The sequence below is a fragment of the Polypterus senegalus genome, chromosome 9, assembly GCF_016835505.1.
Source record: "Polypterus senegalus isolate Bchr_013 chromosome 9, ASM1683550v1, whole genome shotgun sequence".
Classification (NCBI taxonomy): domain Eukaryota; kingdom Metazoa; phylum Chordata; class Cladistia; order Polypteriformes; family Polypteridae; genus Polypterus; species Polypterus senegalus.
Genome location: NC_053162.1, coordinates 116,948,656 through 116,969,057, shown reverse-complemented (window position 1 = coordinate 116,969,057; position 20,402 = coordinate 116,948,656). Strand labels below are relative to the sequence as shown.

The following is a 20,402-nucleotide window of genomic DNA, read 5'->3' as shown; positions in this document are numbered from 1 at the left end:
AAGCTGAAGCGATGTTGGGTGCTGCAACAGGACAATGGCCCAAAACACACCGGCAAATCCACCTCTGAATGGCTGAAGAAAATCAAAATGAAGACTTTGGAGTGGCCTAGTCAAAGTCCTGACCTGAATCCAATTGAGATGCTATGGCATGACCTTAAAAAGGCGGTTCATGCTAGAAAACCCTCAAATAAAGCTGAATTACAACAATTCTGCAAAGATGAGTGGGCCAAAATTCCTCCAGAGCGCTGTAAAAGACTCAAGGCAAGTTATCGCATTGCAGTTATTAGGTTCAGGGGGCAATTACGTCTTCACACAGGGCCATGTAGGTTTGGATTTTTTTTTCTCCCGAAATAATAAAAACCATAATTTAAAAACTGCATTTTGTGTTTACTTGTGTTATATTTGACTAATGGTTAAATGTGTTTGATGATCAGAAACATTTTGTGTAACAAACATGCAAAAGAATAAGAAATCAGGAAGGGGGCAAATAGTTTTTCACACCACTGTATATACACTCCAATCCAAACCTACTGAAATACTAAACTGAACTGAAAACACACCCTATAAATTACAATGTTGGTTTCCTTGTATTTACTATTCTCTGTATGAAGAAATTTATTTATTTACTAAATTCCATTAGCACTGCCATATTCTTTTGATTAAAAAAAAAAAAATTTCAACACTTGCATCACTAGTTAAACTTTAAACTGCACTTTCTCCTGCACTAGTATGTCTTGTTTTACAATGCAGAGACCAGAACTGAAAACAATAGTCCATATTAAGTGTACTGTAACAGTTTAAATTTAATTCCCTCAATTTATATTTGACAAAGCAAGATCTGTAAGCTCACATCCTATTCCGTACAAAAAGTCTACCTTTGGACAAAGATGAGCTCATTATGACTCCAAAGTCGTTTTTGTAAGGTGTACATTCAGACTCTAGGACCCTCTATAACGATTCTGTTGATTCTAGTAAATCTGCTAATATCCCAACTTAGTTTCAAAGGCAAAGTAAACAATCTATATCATTGCATTCTGCATCACTGATATAAATTAAAAAGAGCAATTGCCATAAATTGATCTCTGTGGGACTCTACTTAGAACATTAACATAACATCGCATAACTTGGAAAAAGTTTCTCATTGCTGCCATAGTTTAGGCTAATTTTTAACTAATCTGTAGACCATGTTATGAATTGCAGCTTTACCCATGTACCTTTATTTATTTACTTACTTCCTACAGTCACAAGTAGAGTGCACAGCTTCCCATGTACATATACAAAATACAGCGATGGCAAAAGTGTATTTTTGATCCGATGTAGAACCGTCAGCATGATTTGAGTTTACCTCTGTTATAGCTTGTCTATGTGAAAAAAGCAGTGGCAAATGGGGGTGGCGGGGATGAGAATTGGGATCGTGAACATCTGAGAGAATAAAACTTTTTTTTTTTATTCAAAGCTAACCTTTACAAGTATCATAAATTACACTGGCTGTTACAGACTGGAATCAAATGTATGTTTTTATTCTAAAATAGTAAGAATACGAGCCGCTCACTTCTCAAAACGGACTTGTCCGGGATTGAACCCGTGAAGCTTTGATTAACAGTCAACAGTTGATAACTTTGTGCCACCGAAGCAGTCGTATCTAAAGCGTGTCAATGTCGCATCCTAACACGGCTTCTTTTTATGTAGTTATATTTTTGAATGGAAGCGCATTTGTTCTGTTATATTTGTACCTTTTGTAAAAGTGTTTCTTTGATATTTGGAATTCAGGCTTCACACATTATACACTTCATGTCTACATTTTGTCAATTATTACTAAAACATGAAAAACGTTTCTGTTTTAACGATGTGTTTACATAGATCGTTGTAGACAAGGAACACACATGAAATTCAAGTGTTCCAAATAATGATATAGTATTTAAAAAAGGTGTCATTTTGCTTGACTTCTCACTCTATACAACTCTAAGCAACTGACACGCAGGTACACAGACTTGAGCTGAGAAAACTATGCGGGGGGAGGGGGATGTGATAGTAGGCTGCTTGCTGTTTGCCGCTTACCAACACATTTAAAGGACAAAAGACGCTGATGGACAGGTGCAAAGCATTTTAAGGTGGATCTACAAGTTTTTTTCGTAGGCTGTGGTAATTCTAGTGTTAAACTAACTTTCTCTGCACTAAGAGGCGGTGCAGGCAGCAATCACCACACAGAATACATTCACTTAATGATATTCCTACTCTGAAAATTTTGAATGCTAAGATAAATACTTGATATCATTTTCATGATGAAAGGCATTAAAGCGTGTATAAAACATGCATGGTAGTGTGGCGGTAGTGCTGCTCCCTCGCAGTAAGGGGTCCCCTGGTGTACATTCAGTGTAGGGAACTTTATGGCAGGTGTGACAGGCTTCAAAAAACTGGTTATATGGGTATTGCACAGGTTTAAGTGAAATATTGTGTAAGTGTTGGGTTCGTGATCTGGTGGTCAGAGACATGAACACAGAATTCAATGGATGTTCTTCTAAACTGACTTTCTTTATTGCATGCATGCTGTCTCCATCTGATGTACCAAACCCTCAGTTCCTATCCTTCCTTTTTCTTTCTCCACCTAACCAATCACCACACGATAAACGTCTTTGTGAAATTAAAACTAGTTATAGTTATAAATTTAGACCACGGAGTATTCAGAACTTTCAAAAAATCTTCGTTATACATGTTTAATTATGTCATCCATTCAGGGATGCACCCATCCCAGCAAGCATCGTGCGCGAGACAGGAACAAATTGTGAACGGGGCGCCAGATCATCGCAGGATGAATACTAGCAACACATACAGCAGGGTCAATATAGCATAACAAAACCCCACATCCTACATGACCTTGGAAGGAAACTGAAGCACACCGAGTAAACCCACCAGAAAAACATGCAAATTCAAGGCAGGGAACACCCTGCAACCTCCATGTCACCATGCCCCTACATGATTAATACATGCTTTAATGCATTTCATTATGAAAATGATATCAAGTATTTATCTTAGCATTCTAAATGTTCAGAGAGGAGGGATATCATGAAATTAATGTATTCTGTGTGGTGATCGCTGCCTGCGCCTCGCCTCCTCTTAGAGCAAGAGGAAGTCAGTTTAAGAAGCACATAGCAATTAAAATGGCTCGGGGAACACTTAACAAAAAGCATTTAATGTGCTACATAACTTATGCCGGGTTTGAGAAAATCTAGTAAATGAAATATTCATTTTAAGATGAAGTTTAATTTACAATGTTCTATTTTAATGACAAATTCCGAGAATAAATTCAACATGTCGACTTTAATCTCGATGTAAACAGCAAGAATAAAGTCGAAATGTCGACATTATTCTCGTCATAAGCATCGAGATTAAAGTGGAAATGTCAAGAATAAAGTCAACATGTCATCACACTATTACACAGTACCCAGGTACATTATACAGTATTGAAAAAAATAAAACAAGTACAACTTGGCTTGCAGTATTATCCAATAGTATAGAAACAGCATTCACACATTTGAACATAATGGCCCACATCTGACCCTTTAAAAACAAAGTATCTCCAGACAACAGACACGGCTCCTTTTTTCAGCAAAAGTTCTTCTGTGTCATCATGTTCAACTTCATTGTCTGCTACAGCTTCCGTTTTGTAATATTCTCTGTCCATTTTCACCGTTCAATACCTCCATTAACTCATGTACTCCTTTGCATCTGGGTTTAGTGGTGCAGCAGTGAAAAAGGTCCCCCTTTAAACAGTTTCCCTCTACGCCAAATTACAAACGTTGTTTCGGTTATTTAAACCGGTGTTGCAGTATAAGAAAAATCCATATCATAACAAAAATAAACAGCTTTTGGTATGAACCGGTATACCGTCCAGCATTATGTCACAGCAATAACAAACACCAACCAAACAACAAAAAAATAAGCGCCATCAAAATCCTCAGCAGCTGCACTGCCACCTTTTGTTTTTAGTCTATTTCTGACGGCTAAGTGTAAAAGTCCTTCTCGGAACAATGAGCCATTAAAGCAGCTATGAAAAGGAGCTGAAATGAAATGCATATGTGAAATCTGTATGATATTTTTACTTTTTTTTTTTTTATAAATAAACTCATGCATGCAAATCATTAACAGCTTATGACACTGTTGCATGGGTCCCACTTCCAAAACTCAGCTGGTGTCCTGCAGTGCAAACGTATTGTGACATATCTTGCTGCTAAACAGGCACAGGCAGAGCAGTTTAAGATCTAGATAAATATGAGATTAGTAAGACAGTGACAGAGAGAGAATACCAAGCAAAGAAAAGAGCAGGCAAGAGAAAGGCAGCTCAAAGGCAGAATTGTTTAAATAATTTGAAAGTGTCCAAGAGGCAGCAGCAGAATACAGTTAATATCACAGCTTTCAGAATAAAAAGCCATTTGGCACCTGTCACCCATAAAAACAGGATTTGCAGCAATATTTTAATGAAGGAGTCCCAAATATTGTTTAATTACATTTAATTACACCACATTGTGTCAAACATTATTAGCTTTATTAACAAAGATAACAAACTAAACAATAAAAAATAAGAAAAGGGCTTATTATAAAAGTGAAGAGTAAAATATCATAGCTTTGAATAGCGTGTCTGGAATGAATTAATGCCACAAGTAGTGAAGACAAAACAAACAGCAGTTCTTTTAAAATTGAATGGCAGCTTCTGCCATCCAGCAAGACCTTTTTTAAATGAAATCAAATTATATTCGAATAGCAAAGTTTGTTCCTTGCCATTCTAATATGATTAGACTGTACTTACTTGCGATGTTAATGCACATATAATTTTGCACAACACAAATTTTAACTCTTTGTTCATAATTTTTTATTTAACCTAAGCATCAGGAAAAAAAATTAATACTCCAATACAGAGTATTTTTGAACGCAGTGTTTCCAAAAAAAAACCTCAGATGTCCAAGTGCCAACACTTCCAGAAATATAGTAATTGTCCTTTTATATGCCAAGACAATTTGCCTTTCTTGTCCTTGAGGCAGCCTCCATAATTCAATTGTTTGTGGTGAAAATTAGAGGTGGAATATACACAGTCAGATTCTCGAGCTCATATTTTAGGAGACTTCGTCCATTAACATCTTAGAAGACAGAATTTGTAGATACAAACACTAGATAATGCACGGTCTCAAATGTGTGTGAAGTGGAGTCTGCCTTTTACCTTGGCCAGTTGGATTCTAACAAAGGATTTACTGTATCATTCCCTAATACAGACAGACACTAAAGCCCACATAACAGCTATAAAAACTGTTTGGCATGGACAAGAGAAACATTAATGAACTGTATAAACATTCATCCAACTTTTAACTCTAAAACTGAAAGTCATCCACCACAAGCTGCCCAGACATATTCATCCAGTGGCTGGTGAAGGAGGCCAGGTGTTCACACAGCATTTTCAGTGACAGAGCAAGCTGAACATGTGCGTAAAGCCTGTGGAATAGAAAGGGGTTTACATGCCACCTTTCTTTGCAATTGTTGTATATCAAGATGCAAAATTGCCTGAAATCAGAATGTGCTGGTCAACAAAAACTTTACTGAATGGACAGAAAATCACGAGTAAGTAATGTTTCAGTTTATTTCTCTGGTGCCTGCTTTTTGTTGACAGTATTTCACCTGCCACTTCGTACACGAAGTATAGAGAAAGTATACTAATCATGAAAAAAATTTGACCCCGACATTTTGATGAACCTTGACGTTTTAGACTTGACATTTTAAAGTCCGAAAATACCACTTTTTGGAATTATGTCTGTGTGTGTGTAAAATCACGATATCTTAAAAACGCAACTACTGTATATGCTCATGTATAAGTCAGGTCTTGAAACCTGAAAAATCAATCATAAAATCAGACCCGACTTGTATGCGTTTTTTTTTTTTCCCAACATCTTCTTGCTTCCTTCAATCTTGTATCAGTTTCTCAGAAGCATTGAATTTTTTGCAGCCCTGCAGTTACCAATTTGTTTTGCTACTTTAACCTTTAATTTAAAAACAGCTTCATATTTTCTTCTGATCGAACGCTCCATCATAGATAAGGGATGCTCTTACGTTAAAGGTGTATAAGGGTGTAAGATACAAAAGACACAAATCAGTGCAAACGTTGCTGTATTAACTTTTGGGCCAAATCCATCAACCGGAAGTGGTACTTTACCTGAACACATACTCGATTTATTTTTTATTCATGCAGCTGCAGAGTCCTATTTATTCGACTTTTATAGGTTCAATATATTATTAATTTGATTTGATGTTGATGGTTCTTTAATGTACATAATATAATCATTGTCTTGTGGTTTACTCCTCAAATATTCATCCCCATATCTGAGTACACTAGAAAGTCTAGGGGAGACCACCCCTGATTTTTAAAAATAAAACGGTACAGCACTGAGACTAACTAGGTCATCATACAAGATCAGCATATTGTTGCTGACTAATCACTTTTGCTTTAAAAATGTCATTTAACAAAAAAGCGATACAAGCCTTGTAAAATTCCCAAATTGACAATGTTTCCACTGAACTACAGGTAGCTAGGCAAAGCGAGTGTGCCAAGTGATGAAAAGCTAAACATACTAATTTGTTTTAGTATTTATTCTATATTGATTAATTTATGTTTTTAGTTCATATTCACAGCGCAAAATACCTGATATTGTGAAAATAATCCAGTAGCAAAATTATGTTTTAAAATATCTGTCCCCATTTTTTCAATGTTGCGCTCTCTCTCAGAACAGATAGTTGAAATATCATATTCTTTTTGTTCTTCACAACAGTCATATCATACATGTTGCATACCAGGGATTTTTCCTGCCTTACATCCAAACCTGCTTGGGTAGACTCCAGGTTCCTGCGATCTTGCTCTGGATAAACAGGTTTAGATAAATTATATAATGTTCTTCATCTCAGATGCTGTCATTTTTTGCCTGCCCATACTCTTACCTGCTCTTGCTCTGCCCTTTATGGGTTTACTGTTCTTACCCATTGACTATTCAAGTGTCACTGCCCCTAACCTTCATACTACATGCTTGTTCTTCTTTGTTTCCCTCAATACAGCTAGGTGGGGTCTGCACACTGATTCAAGCCTAAGAGCCGCGTTCTTCCTTAGCCCCTCTGATTTTCATGGTCACACCTGTCAGAACACAGTAGAATCTCTTTTCTTATTTTTTGTACATCTTTTCAGGCCTGCGGGTGCAAAATTCTGTTGATTTGTGCCTGAGATGGAATCAAAGATCAATATGGCTGGTAGAAAATAAAGCCCATTGTTTGAGATTTTTTAATGCAATATGGAAAGAGTAAAAAACCCTCACACCTTAAAATTCACATAGTTTTCATTACAAATTAGCCCATTCTGGAAAGAAAAAAGTGCCAACAGTCAGCACAGATTTGTTCAGCACAAATGACATAGAAAATATTTAAAAAATTATACAATTGTGTAGAAGTGTTCATATTCAGTACCTGGTTTTGATTGTGCTTGTTTTAATCAGACAAAAGCAAACTGAATAGTAAAGTGTGTTGTGTAGTAAGCTTCCACTAACATTAAACTCATATTATATCCAAACTCGTTAAGTGTACAGTTTTGTTTCATTGTGACACAAAAACTAAGCTCCATAGTAGCCCTTTAACCATACTATAATTACTAAAACTGAAACTAACATATATAAAAATAAAATAGAAATGTCTTTGTAAAATAAAAACTAAATTAAAACTAAAAATACACGAAGGAAAACTAAAACTAAACTGAATTTCCAAGTAATTACATCTTGCCTGAAGAAGGGCCCTTGCTTGCATATTGTAATATTTTTAGTTAGCCAATAAAAGGTATCATTTTGCTTGACTTTTCATAACAAGTAAGGTCAGAAAAAATATAGAAATAAAAACGAATATAAAAAAGCAAAACTATAATAACTTTTGCTCCTGGAATAGTCCGGGTCTCTAAATTGGATCAAAAACTTGATAATGTATGTACGTATGAATGAATAAATAAACGAATGAATGAGTAAATTAACATTTGCGTTAGTTTCTCACAAATGTGGTCCTGTGCATAACAATAAATCTAAGACCTACCAAGAAATTAAACTGTAAAAGAAAAGAAAAACAAAGTTTATAAAAAAAAAGAGGTGTGACAATTTAAAGCCAGTAAAAATTAATTTCATGAAGCAGTAAAGATAATAATAATAATTTTTCACATTTATATAGCACTTTTCTCACTACTCAATGCACTCTCCATGCAGGGAGGACCTGGGAAGTGAATCCACAATCTCCTTATTGCAAATCAGGTTAGAGGTAAATAATGCAGACAATAAAATAAGCACTAGTTACATCTGCGGTGTCCAACAAGGCATTCAGTTTTAAAGGGACTACAAAATTAAACATACTGTTCCATAAAATGACTCCCCGTTTCCACACAATCACAACAAATTCTACTGAAATCATAATACACAATGCAATATGAAGCAGCAGGCTGTCAGACAGCCAGACAGACTGTCTTGATGTCAATTATTATTCAGAAGCACATGAGAATAGCAGTACAATACCTGGATGGTGTAGTTAAATAATGACACCACTATACCATCATCCTATATACAGGTAGGTCACATCCTTGTGTCTGATCATTGCTTCTTAATTATCTGTAAACTGACAATTGCATTTGAAAAGTGGATTCTGCAAAGCTAACCAATAGTGCTGTTGTCACCACTCAATTTAAGATAAGTCAGCAAAAGGGGGATAAATAAAATAAAATCCACTGGTAAGGTCTTTTAAGTAAGGCAAAGACCACCTCGTCTTTAGAGGGCAGTTGCCAGGCTCTAAATGTGGTAGAAAACTTCAAATTCCAGGGTACTATTACAAAAAATGGTGAGTCTAAACATCCATTAAAGTAAAGTACACATAAATGATTCTTAAATAGGTTTCACAGCAAATAATAACCCAAAATAGTTTTAGCTATAATCTGCATATGCAAGGTGCATTTTTTGCAATTTGCTTCAAGAAAAAACTGTCATTTTTAACTAAGACAGCAAAATAGCACTCTAAGATGTATATTTTCGGTAAAGTAAGAAAGAATGTGATTCAACTCTAGTTTGTCTTAACCAAAGAATACATTCATCTAGAAAAACTATTTTACAACAAACCCAAGCTATGCAGATATATAAAAAAGCATTCTAGTGGGATGATTCATGTAGGGAGAGCAAAAAGAAAAGAAAAGAAAAAAAAAAACACACACACAAAACAAAGTAAGATTTCTAAAGATAAAAGCATATACATGCAGGATTCCTAGTACAGCCCACTATCATGATCACAAGAAAATGTACGTCTTTAAAAGACAAACTTTGGTGAAGACACTGCAACTCTCACACTGAATTCTCACCTGGTATAAGTGTTGCTTGTGGGGACGGCTGAGATGCCAAAAGACAGCTCAAGGGTTCACAGTAGGCCAAAACCCGACAGTTACCAGTCTGAGACACTAACACAGCTTTAGAAAAGTTATAACGTCTTCCTTGGGCTTGGCTAGAACTATGTGAGAGGCTACAGCCAGGAACAGATCCTGATGAATGGGAAGTGCTGCCTCCTTGTTGCGACATCAATGTCTTTAATTCCTAAAATATTGAGCAAAAAGGAAACATGCATAAATAACTAATACACAGTGAAAATAGCCATCCTACTCTAAAAATACTATATTCATTCAAAGCACAGAATTAAGAAATCTGAAAACTGAAGCTTTTGAACAATAGGATTGCTCTGAAGATGTTAAAGCCAACTGAGAAAATCTTGGAAAGTAAAAATGAAACAAAATTATCGCAAATGTAACCTTTGAGATGATTTGAGAAATTGTGAAAAGCACTGAGCAGTAATAAAAAAAACCCCAAAATACTCAATTAATTGAGGGGGGTCAGAGTATTGCATTTATAATAGTATTATAAAGTAAGTGTGCACAACAAAAACTCTCATTTTAACCACTGCCATTAGTTCTTTTTAAATACAATTGTAGCTCTGGCATAGTTTGTTTAGTCTACCTAGTATTCTCACATATACCTGTAAATAAAAAGTTCATAAAAACTTACCAAGTTCTCTCTACATTTTCCTACCAAGCCATGTGCATAATACTCCTTACTTTATCCAATTCAAGACATTACGAGAATCAAAATTTGTTTCAATTATAAAATGATTAATAAAATGACAGTTATTTACAGGGTCAGCATGCTTATGATAATATTAATGAAATCTTGCATGTTTAAAAAAACTTTGGACATGTCCTCTAAGAAAGAGTTTTATTATTTTTCTAATTTGAGATAATACAGAATGGTTGGGCGGCTTCCAATTAAGCAAGATGACTTTGCATGCAAGTAGTGTGGTTATAGGTGATTACAATGGATTTCTCCATAAGCATTTTAATGTCACCCAGAAGTACACCGACTATTGCCATTAATGAGTTAGGAGTGATTAATAACACTGAGGCTGTCTGAGAGGTATGCAAAGATTTTTGTGCAAACTTATGTTAATTGTGTACATTCCAAGAACATAAGGCCTAGTGAAGCTGGAGCTACTTGGTAGCATTCAGAGGTTGGGTCCTCTCCTGGGTTTAATTTAGACAATTTTAATACTAGAATCCCTGAAGTGTATGAAAAACTAGTAATCCATAGCCACCTTAAATTCCTTTGCACCTCTCCTCATCAGCGCCTTTTGTTTTGCAAATGTGTCGATCAGTACACACAGCCTGCTATTTCACCCAACACCTCACCCCCCCCCACAAGGAGCTGAATTCAGAATTCTCAGAGATCTAGTGTGTTTATCTGTGTGTGAAGTGCCTGGAGTTGAAAAGGGTAAATAATAATAAAAGGAAACACGAGGCAAGAAATGCTGAACACATACCTAAAGCTGAAACTTTTTCCATGTTATACTATTACTGACGTGATGAGTATAAATAAAGAATCATTCAATTTACATGTTGCTGTCAAGGCGTTAAAAACCCAAGCTGAAACGTTAATCGACAGAATGTTGATATGTATTCTTGGATGATGCAGAGATAAGAACAGCTGCAAGAAGGTTTCGAGGTTTGAGACCGGACACTCCTCGCTTTGAAAAGTCAGCGGTGATTATTACTACTATAATATAATAAAAATACACCTTTGATGCGAGTCTGTAACACCCGGAGTAAATTTTAGCTATTTGTAAAAGTTAGCACTTTTTTTTATTATTTAGTTTTATTCAGTCAGTGATGTTCACATGGTACAATGAACTTGCCTCTCCATATCCGAGTTGATGACATTAATCTCCATTCTTTTCTTAAGAGCAGCAATGACCACAGAACTATTTGTTGTACCGGCAATCAAAGGCATGATGTCCCATGACCGCTATCAGACTATCATGCAGCATTTGGGCTTTGACAACAAATACACCCATGAAGAATGTGTGAAAAACAGGTTTGGTGCAATTTCGGACATCTGGCAACATTTTATTGAAAGCTGTATTTTGAGTTACAACCCAAGGGCAAAGACTTTCAGAGTTTGTGGTGATAAAGCTTATGCAGCCGTTTCTGGACAAAGGCAGAACCGTAGCAACAAACAGCTTCTTCACAGCACTTTTGCTGGCTAATAAACAGATGCACCACAATGCAACTCTGCTTAGAACCATAAGTAAAATGTGACTTCCCCCTGGAGCTATAGTCACTTTAGTATGCATTAACATGGAAAAAAATTCTGTGTTCAGCATTTCTTGGCTCAAATTACCTTTTATCCTACACTTACATAGATCATTGTTGACACGGAACACACAAGATAAGCATGTATTCCAAATATACAATATATTATTTACCCTATATAACGTCAGGCACCTCACATGCAGCCTTGAGCTGGGAGAGCTTTTTGCCCTAGTTGAGCTCTGTTGGTGGGCGGATTGCGGATGGGATAGCAGGCTGCTTGTGCGGATCGACACATTTACAAAACAAAAGGCGCTAATAGAGAGGAGCAAAGATATTAAACGAGTATTACGAGTTTTTTTGTACACTTCAGGGATTCTAGTGAACAGCTGAATTACAGAATTCTTGGCGCATATAGAACTAAAGTGTATTCTGTGCAGGGCGGAGTACCACTTCTTTTCTGAGATGCTAATTGAAAGGTCCTTTTACCATGTTTCCCTAGGATCTTTGAAGGGTAAATTCTTTTGAAATATTTTTTAAATATTGTTGAAATGCTCTCCCAAGTCTTCATCAACACTAACCAGTATGGCTTCTGGGATTGAAATGAGTGCAAGATGTGCAAAGTTTGGCAGGTTTCTTTCAATAAAAGATCTCATTTGCATGCAAGAAAAAGTATGTGGGTGTAAAGATAAATGTGGAGCGTAATTTTCATATGATGCAAATTCTTGTCTTTATAAGGATCTCCAAGTCTCCTAATCCCCAGCACTGTTCATTAGTTAAACACGGAGTATATTTGATGAGGTGGAAAAAGGTGATTATCATGTTTAGAAGAAATAAATAAAAGAGTTACTCTAGCTTGAAGTGTATCCTGCATCAGTCAAATTTTAAGTAATTGGTAGAAGACAGGATTGCTCGGAAACTGACAATAGTAAGGATTGAATGGTGCACAAAGCAGGGCATACAAGGAAGATTTAGAACAGGATTTGATTTCCATTGCAAGCTAGGCTGGTGTAAATTAATTAATTTCTGCCAATTCCCAAAAGTTATTGTGCATATATGTGCTGTAATGTAGAAAAAAATAATAATAATAATACATTTTATTTATATTGTGCCATTCTCGTAGAGGACCCAGGGCACAAACTCTGGTCTCCTTACTGAGGGGAAAACTGAAAGTTAGGCAGACTGCATCAAGTTTTCATACAGATTTCACTGTATTTTGCTGCATTCATTTTTACCTTTTAAACTAACCAGCCCTCTAGGGTATACTGCAAAGAAGCATCCCCCCCAGAATGGTGCTTCCACCACCACGTTTTATAATGGGGATGGTGTGCTTTTGTTAATGTGGAGTATGACATTTAATGGGATTGTCAAACAACCCAGAGGCCATAGATTCTTATTCCAGCTGATTTCAGTGTCCTCTTTGCAACTCTCCTATAATGCTATGACTGGTGATGCAACCAGGCAACAAACAGTTGTTGTATGCACAATCTATCTTATCCACTGCAGCTTATAAGTTTTTCAGTTAGCATAGATTTTTGGTAGTCTCTCTCACTATTAGGCCTTTTGTACTGTACACTCATTTTTTGTGGATGGTTTGCTCTATACAGATTTACAACTAAGTATGTGGAGTTGGAAGCAATTATTGGGATACAAAATGTAAATTATAATATAACGCAGGAGACCAATAACTACTATTACTATAAGGTATACTGTTGAATAAAAACATTAAGCAGAACTATAATGTAACCTTATTTCTAATATAAAATGTTAAGTGTGTAGTAGTCAATAACTTGCTGCAGTCCATTACCATGCAACCAGCTGAAAAAGCTGCAGCAATTGTAATTTTAGACACTAACAACTACCTGGAGGAAGGATGGAGACAGTTAAGAAATACATCCTGTTATATATTACTTAAGTCGGATCCTACATCTCTAGTCCTCTCAAAAAATCTTTGATAATGCGTTACTTACTCAACGTATAGATAAATAGCTTGCTGTTTCTTTTATTTAACTCTCACCCTTATACAGTATTTGTATTTTTATCTATTGCCTAAATACATAAATATCACTTTTAAACCTCCATATAGACTTATCTGCTTGCAATTCTATTCTTCAACAAATTACATAATCTGTAGACTTACATATTTCAAGTTTTACACCATTTTTTTATTAAGGACTTAACTGCTTTCATGTGTCAGGTTGTACATACTGCAGTAATTCTATACTTGCTTTAGACATCAATTCCCTCAACGCCAACATTCCATAAGCTGAGTCTACTGTCAATAGATGGATGGCTTTTAAAACCAGTTTAATTACTGAATTAACCAGATTTGCCTTAAATTGACATTTTTGTCATTGATAATTGTCTTTTTATGTAACAAAGTCATGGCAATGGGTGCTGCATTCAGCCCCTGCATTGCAAATCTGTGATTCAACCTTACTAAAAAAAAAAAAAAATGTTTTTCTATTTCTAATAGCTACATAAATGATTTAGTCTGACCGGTACACTAAATAGAGGAGGTTTTCCTTATTTGGAAAAGTGACAAGCAGTCTTCATTCTACACATGCGTGGCTGCGCACTCCCTTTATGCTGCTAAAAGCCGGCAAGAGGGGAGAAGTGAGAAGTATCACTATTCTTCGTATTACTAAGGTTCATTCCCCACCACCCCATCCCGATGCTCAATTTTCTCTTAAAGGATATTTTTCCAACCTTTTTAAGCCAGTAAGTCTCCTAGATTTTGGGGGGAGCTTTAGTACTTGAGGAAAAATAGGTTTTGGCTGCTACAGAGCCATTGGAACAGTTATTGGAACTTTTTTCTTTCTACCGTTTTATTTTCTTTGGCAGCTTTGGACTATGTACATTTTCTGGTCTCTTGCCTAAAATTACTATAAATTAATTTTTTCAGTAATTTATTGAATGTGAATATTTTGTTCTGCTGGATTACAACATTATTTTCTTCTTGTGGATTTTGTCCTTTATCTCACCCACAAATACTGGTTCATCATTTTTTCACAATAAACATTGGTGACTTTGATTTCAAGAGACTTTGTACTTTATCTTGGTTTTGGGGTACCTTGAGTGCTGTCCGGCTATGAACTACTAGCGGACACTGACTGAAGACAGTGTTTTGTGACATACAGGGCATGAATTATGAGGAAATTAGAAGAGCTGAGTATTTTCAGTTTAAGGAAAAGAAGATTAAGAGGAGACATGATTGAAGTGTTTAAAATTATGAAAAGAATTAGTACAGTGGATTGGGACTGTTATTTTAAAATGAGTTCATCTAGAATATGGGAACACATCTGGAAACTTGTTAAAGGTTTTCTTTAGACAAAGAACCATAGACACATCAAATAAGCTACCAGAAAGTGTGGTAGACGGTAGGACTTTAGGGATTTTCAAAACTAGACTTGTGGATGCGGGGGCCTTTACACAGATCGCTGTAGACACGGAACACACATGAAATATATGCATTCCAAATGACAATATATTATTTACCCTATGCAACTCCAGGCACCTCACACACAGATAAGGAGCCTTGGCTTGAGCTGGGAGAACTTTTTGCACGAGTTGAGCTCCGTCGTTTGGGTTTGAACAGGACAGCAGGCTGCTTGTGCTGATCGACACATTTACAAAATAAAAGACTCTGATGGAGAGGTGCGAAGAATTTAAGGTGGGCCGGGATTATGAGTTTTTTCATAGGCTTCAGGGATTCTAGTGTTAATAGCGGCTCAAAGCATGCATAAAATTATCATTTAGCATTTATTTTGAACTTGAAACATTATTTCAGATAAAAAAAAAAATGGGGGAAAAAAACTAAAAAGTGTCCCAGCAACACTGCCAGACTTTTTTGGTACTCCAGAAAGATTAACATGCAGAAACAAACATGGTGCTTACAAAGATTCAACCTGTCCCCTACGCCTTCACTGGTAACCTCAGGTGGGGAAAAGTTGGATACACAAATTACTGATCATTACTGAAACGAAAGTGATTCTACCTCTGGATGAGCTAAATCTATTTGTTCTGATATTAGGAAATCGATTACTGTGCTTAAAGGAGCCATAGCACATATTGCAGAATGCATGTCACATATAGAAACAAGAATGTCTGAGTTTGTGAATGCTCATAACGAAATTGTAATGGTTTCTAATGAAATGGAGGAGACAATAGCAAGCTATCTGGCAAAATTACTGATTTGGAAGATTGCTCCAGACGGAATAATATTAGACTGAGAGGCATCACTGAGTATATAGATAATATGCAGATGCCACAATATTTACAAAAATATCTGTGTGTACTCTTGCCAGACCTTGAATTGCTGGATCTGACAACAGATAGATGCCATAGACTGCCTATACCTAAACACATTTCTGTGAATTCACCCAGGAATGTTATATTTTGGCTGCATTTTTATCACATTAAAGACAGCAAGCATTAAGAATCAGTAAAACTCTTCCAGACCCTTACAGCAAGGTAACGATTTTCACAGATCTTTCACCAGTGACTTTGTCTAGAAGAGGAGAATCTGTTCCTTATCCCATTAGGGCAGTCCATGACACGAGACACATTTCTAATCGAGCCGCAACTGCCACAACACTGGCAAGACTGAGCTGTATGAAGCCTCATCTGCTGTACGGATGCTTGAGACTGACAGTCGGATGCACAGTTACACTCTGCGCCCTGCGGCTCACTCACTGTCTGAATAGCAGTTAAGGGATTTGCAGGAGGCATCTGTGTTTCAGCTTTTTTATGTGCACATTAAGAAGCAGAATCTATTTGGCAAGCAATAGTCAAAACTTTAGAGTGTTAAGTCACCATCCTCCTAAAGAAGCCTCTTGCGCACCAGAGGAAGAACACTTTTTTCAATCAGTTGGTCTCTATTCATTTCATCATAAATGAGGCCAAATTTGCAAGACTCGGCTAAACCCGTTAAATCAGCAACATACTGTGAAACAGACTCACCAGCATGTTGTGTCTGCTGATGGAACTTTAGCCATTTTGAAAAGACGCTCTGCTTTTTTGTAAAGTGCTCATCAAGGAGTCCAATAGCAGCTTCATATGTGTCAGCGTTGCAGAGAGTCTGGAAAATGCAGAGTCCTTCGGAGCCTATACAATGCAGGAGAATAGCATTGGCAACTGTGTCCAAACCCACAGCAAGCAGTTATGTTTGAAACAAAGACTTCCATCTGTCCTACGGGATGGCTGGTTCAACTGGCTGATGCAAGAAAGGCAGGGGAGGTGGCAGTGAAACAAGTGGAACATTTTCAGCCATCCTCGTTTGCCAATTGTAGTGTTTTTTAGGCTGAACTAGAGACACACTCAGAATAATGTTTCAAATGGTGTTTATTTTCTAATCTTGTTCAACTAACTCTCCAAACAGCGTTCAAAAAACCACACCCTTTCTTCAAGACGTCATACTTCCCAAAAGACGAAGACCATAATAATCAATACCTAAATATAAAATAATTGACAAAGGAATTATTAAACAATCGTATATAACACATAACCTGATCTGATTATTCTCCCATTCTGTTAGAGTTGGAGAAGACCTCTACTTTACCGAATAACAGGCTTGGAGACTTAATTATTTACTTAATTATCCTATGACTTTTTCACAGACTGAACAGTCTCCCACAGAATTCTTTCTTACCAATGATGGTTCAGTTTCAAGCAGTGCCACATAATGGTGCACACATAAAGCATATATGAGAGGGGTTCTTATTCAGCCTGCTTCTAAAGAAAGAAAGCAGACTGAAAGAAAGTGAAATGTACTTAATTGTTTACATAATCTACAAATTCAGAATAAACAGTCCTTTTCATCTATATTGACAAATAAAATAAAGAAGATTAGGAGATAGCTCAATGAGCTTGAACTCAATAAAAATGAATTAGCTATAAAGAGGCTTAGACTTAAATATTATGCACAAAGTGGAAGACCTAATAAAATGTTGGCTATTAAGGTTAAATCATATATGGCTAAACGTAAAATTACTTTTATTATTGGGAATGAAGTTAAGAAGATTGTGAACCCCCAAGCTATTGCAGACAAATTTAGATCATACTATACTAAATTATACAGTGGGATGAAAAAGTTTGGGCAACCTTGTTAATAGTCATTATTTCCTGTATAAATCGTTGGTTGTTATGATAAAAAATGTCAGTTAAATATATCATATAGGAGACACACACAGTGATATTTGAGAAGTGAAATGAAGTTTATTGGATTTACAGAAAGTGTGCAATAATTGTTCAAACAAAATCAAGCAGCTGCATAAATTTGGGCACCACAAAAAAGAAATGAAATCAATATTTAGTAGATCCGCCTTTTGCAAAAATTACAGCCTCTAAACGCTTCCTGTAGGTTCCAATGAGAGTCTGGATTGTGGTTGAAGGTATTTTGGACCATTCCTCTTTACAAAACATCTCTAGTTCATTCAGGTTTGATGGCTTCCAAGCATGGACAGCTCTCTTTAACTCACACCACAGATTTTCAATTATATTCAGGTCTGGGGACTGAGATGGCCATTCCAGAACGTTGTACTTGTTCCTCTGCATGAATGCCTTAGTGGATTTTGAGCAGTGTTTTGGGTCGTTGTCTTGTTGAAAGATCCAGCCCCGGCGCAGCTTCAGCTTTGTCACTGATTCCTGGACATTGGTCTCCAGAATCTGCTGATACTGAGTGGAATCCATGCGTCCCTCAACTTTGACAAGATTCCCAGTCCTTGCACTGGCCACACAGCACCATATTTTACTGTAGGTAGCAGGTGTTTTTCTTGGAATGCTGTGTTCTTTTTCCTCCATGCATAACGCCCCTTGTTATGCCCAAATAACTCAATTTTAGTTTCATCAGTCCACAGCACCTTATTCCAAAATGAAGCTGCCTTGTCCAAATGTGCTTGAGCATACCTCAAGCGGCTCTGTTTGTGCTGTGGGCTGAGAAAAGGCTTCCTCTGCTTCACCATCACTCTCGCATACAGCATCTCCTTGTGTGAAGTGCGCCGAATGGTTGAACGATGCACAGTGACTCCATCTGCTGCAAGATGATGTTGTAGGTCTTTGGTGCTGGTCTGTGGGTTGACTCTGACTGTTCTCACCATTAATTAAGCTTCTGTCTATCCGAAATCTTTCTTGGTCTGCCACTTTGAGCCTTAACTTGAACTGAGCCTGTGGTCTTCCATTTCCTAAATATGTTCCTAACTGTGGAAACAGACAGCTTAAATCTCTGGGACAGCTTTCTGTATCCTTCCCCTAAACCATGATGGTGAACAATCTTTGTCTTCAGGTCATTTGAGAGTTGTTTTGTGACCCCCATGTTGCTACTCTTCAGAGAAAATTAAAGGAGGAGGGAAACTTACAACTGACCCCCTTAAATACTCTCTCTCATTATAGGATTCACCTGTGTATGTAGGTCAGGGGTCACTGAGCTTACCAAGCCAATTTGAGTTCCAATAATTAGTTCTAAAAGTTTTGGAATCAATAAAATGACAACAGTGCCCAAATTTATGCACCTGCCTGATTTTGTTTGAACAATTATTGCACACTTCCTGTAAATCCAATAAACTTCATTTCACTTCTCAAATATCACTGTGTGTGTCTCCTATATGATATATTTAACTGACATTTTTTATCATAACAACCAACGATTTATACAGGAAAATAATGACTATTAACAAGGTTGCCCAAACTTTTGCATCCCACTGTATAATTTAAATCAGGATCGCAAATTCCACAACCCAATTGAATTCAATTATGAAGGAATTTCTCTCTGAAGTATCACTCCCAGCAGTATCAACAGAACAGCTAATGAAAGTTGACACCCCTCTCTCTCAAAAAGAGGTTGAGGCAGCTATGAAATCACTTAAACATTCCAAAGCTCCTGGAGGTGATGGTTTTACTAATGTGTATTATAAGAAACCAGTAACGGCGTACTGCACGATAACGTGCAGTGAATCCACTTCACTTGACCATTCATAGTTTTTATACCCTTTCTCTGTATGTTTATTATTCATTTGCTCAGATGTTGATGCGCTTGCTGCTTCCTGAGCAGCTCTTCTTTTCTCTACCCTAGCGGCCCGCTGCTTCTCTTCTTTCGTCTGCATCTTTTCGCGTTAAAACTGATTAAGTTAGTTTTTGTGTTGCAATTACTTAGTACGTTTTCTTTAATTTTTCACTTAAGCATGCGCTACACGGCCGCCCTGCTGCGCGTGGCCGAGAGTTGATTCTACAATAAAATAAAATAAAAATAAGAAGAGTAATAAAAATCATCACCCCAAAAGCGGATAGTAGACGTCACATAGTATATGTGTACCAAATTTCAAGTTAATAGGTGAAATAGTTTGTGAGCTACAGGTGATTTAAAATCCTGGACAGACAGACGAACAGCCTTGGTAGCGTATTATATAAGAAGATATGTAGCTCAGCTTATACCTTACCTTCGTGATAGTTTTAATTAACTAATTTCAAATGCACAATTTCCTAAAGAAATGTTTGAAGCGATTGTGGTCACTGTCCCCAAACCGGGCAAACCAACTTTATCTCCGGCAGATATTCAGCCTATTTCTTTGCTAAATTCTGCTGTGAAAATATATGCTAAAATTATTGCCTCAAAATTAGCTTTAATTTTGCCCTTTATAATTAATATTGATCAAGCTGGTTTTACGTATACCTGGGAGACAATGATATCAATGAAATGTCTGGTGCTGGAGTATGTTGAATCTAAATCTATCTTCACTGT

At 36.7% G+C, this 20,402-nt stretch overlaps 1 protein-coding gene across 2 annotated transcripts in view; it reads right to left on the bottom strand.

The window, feature by feature from the left end:
* Positions 1 to 20,402, bottom strand: part of rfwd3 (ring finger and WD repeat domain 3) — a 131,036-nt gene that overhangs the window by 30,744 nt on the left and 79,890 nt on the right. For both annotated transcript variants that reach the window (XM_039763609.1, XM_039763608.1), the window contains exon 8: positions 9,401 to 9,629. In XM_039763609.1, coding sequence (XP_039619543.1) covers positions 9,401 to 9,629 — 229 coding nt within the window. The remainder of the gene's footprint in view (positions 1 to 9,400; positions 9,630 to 20,402) is intronic.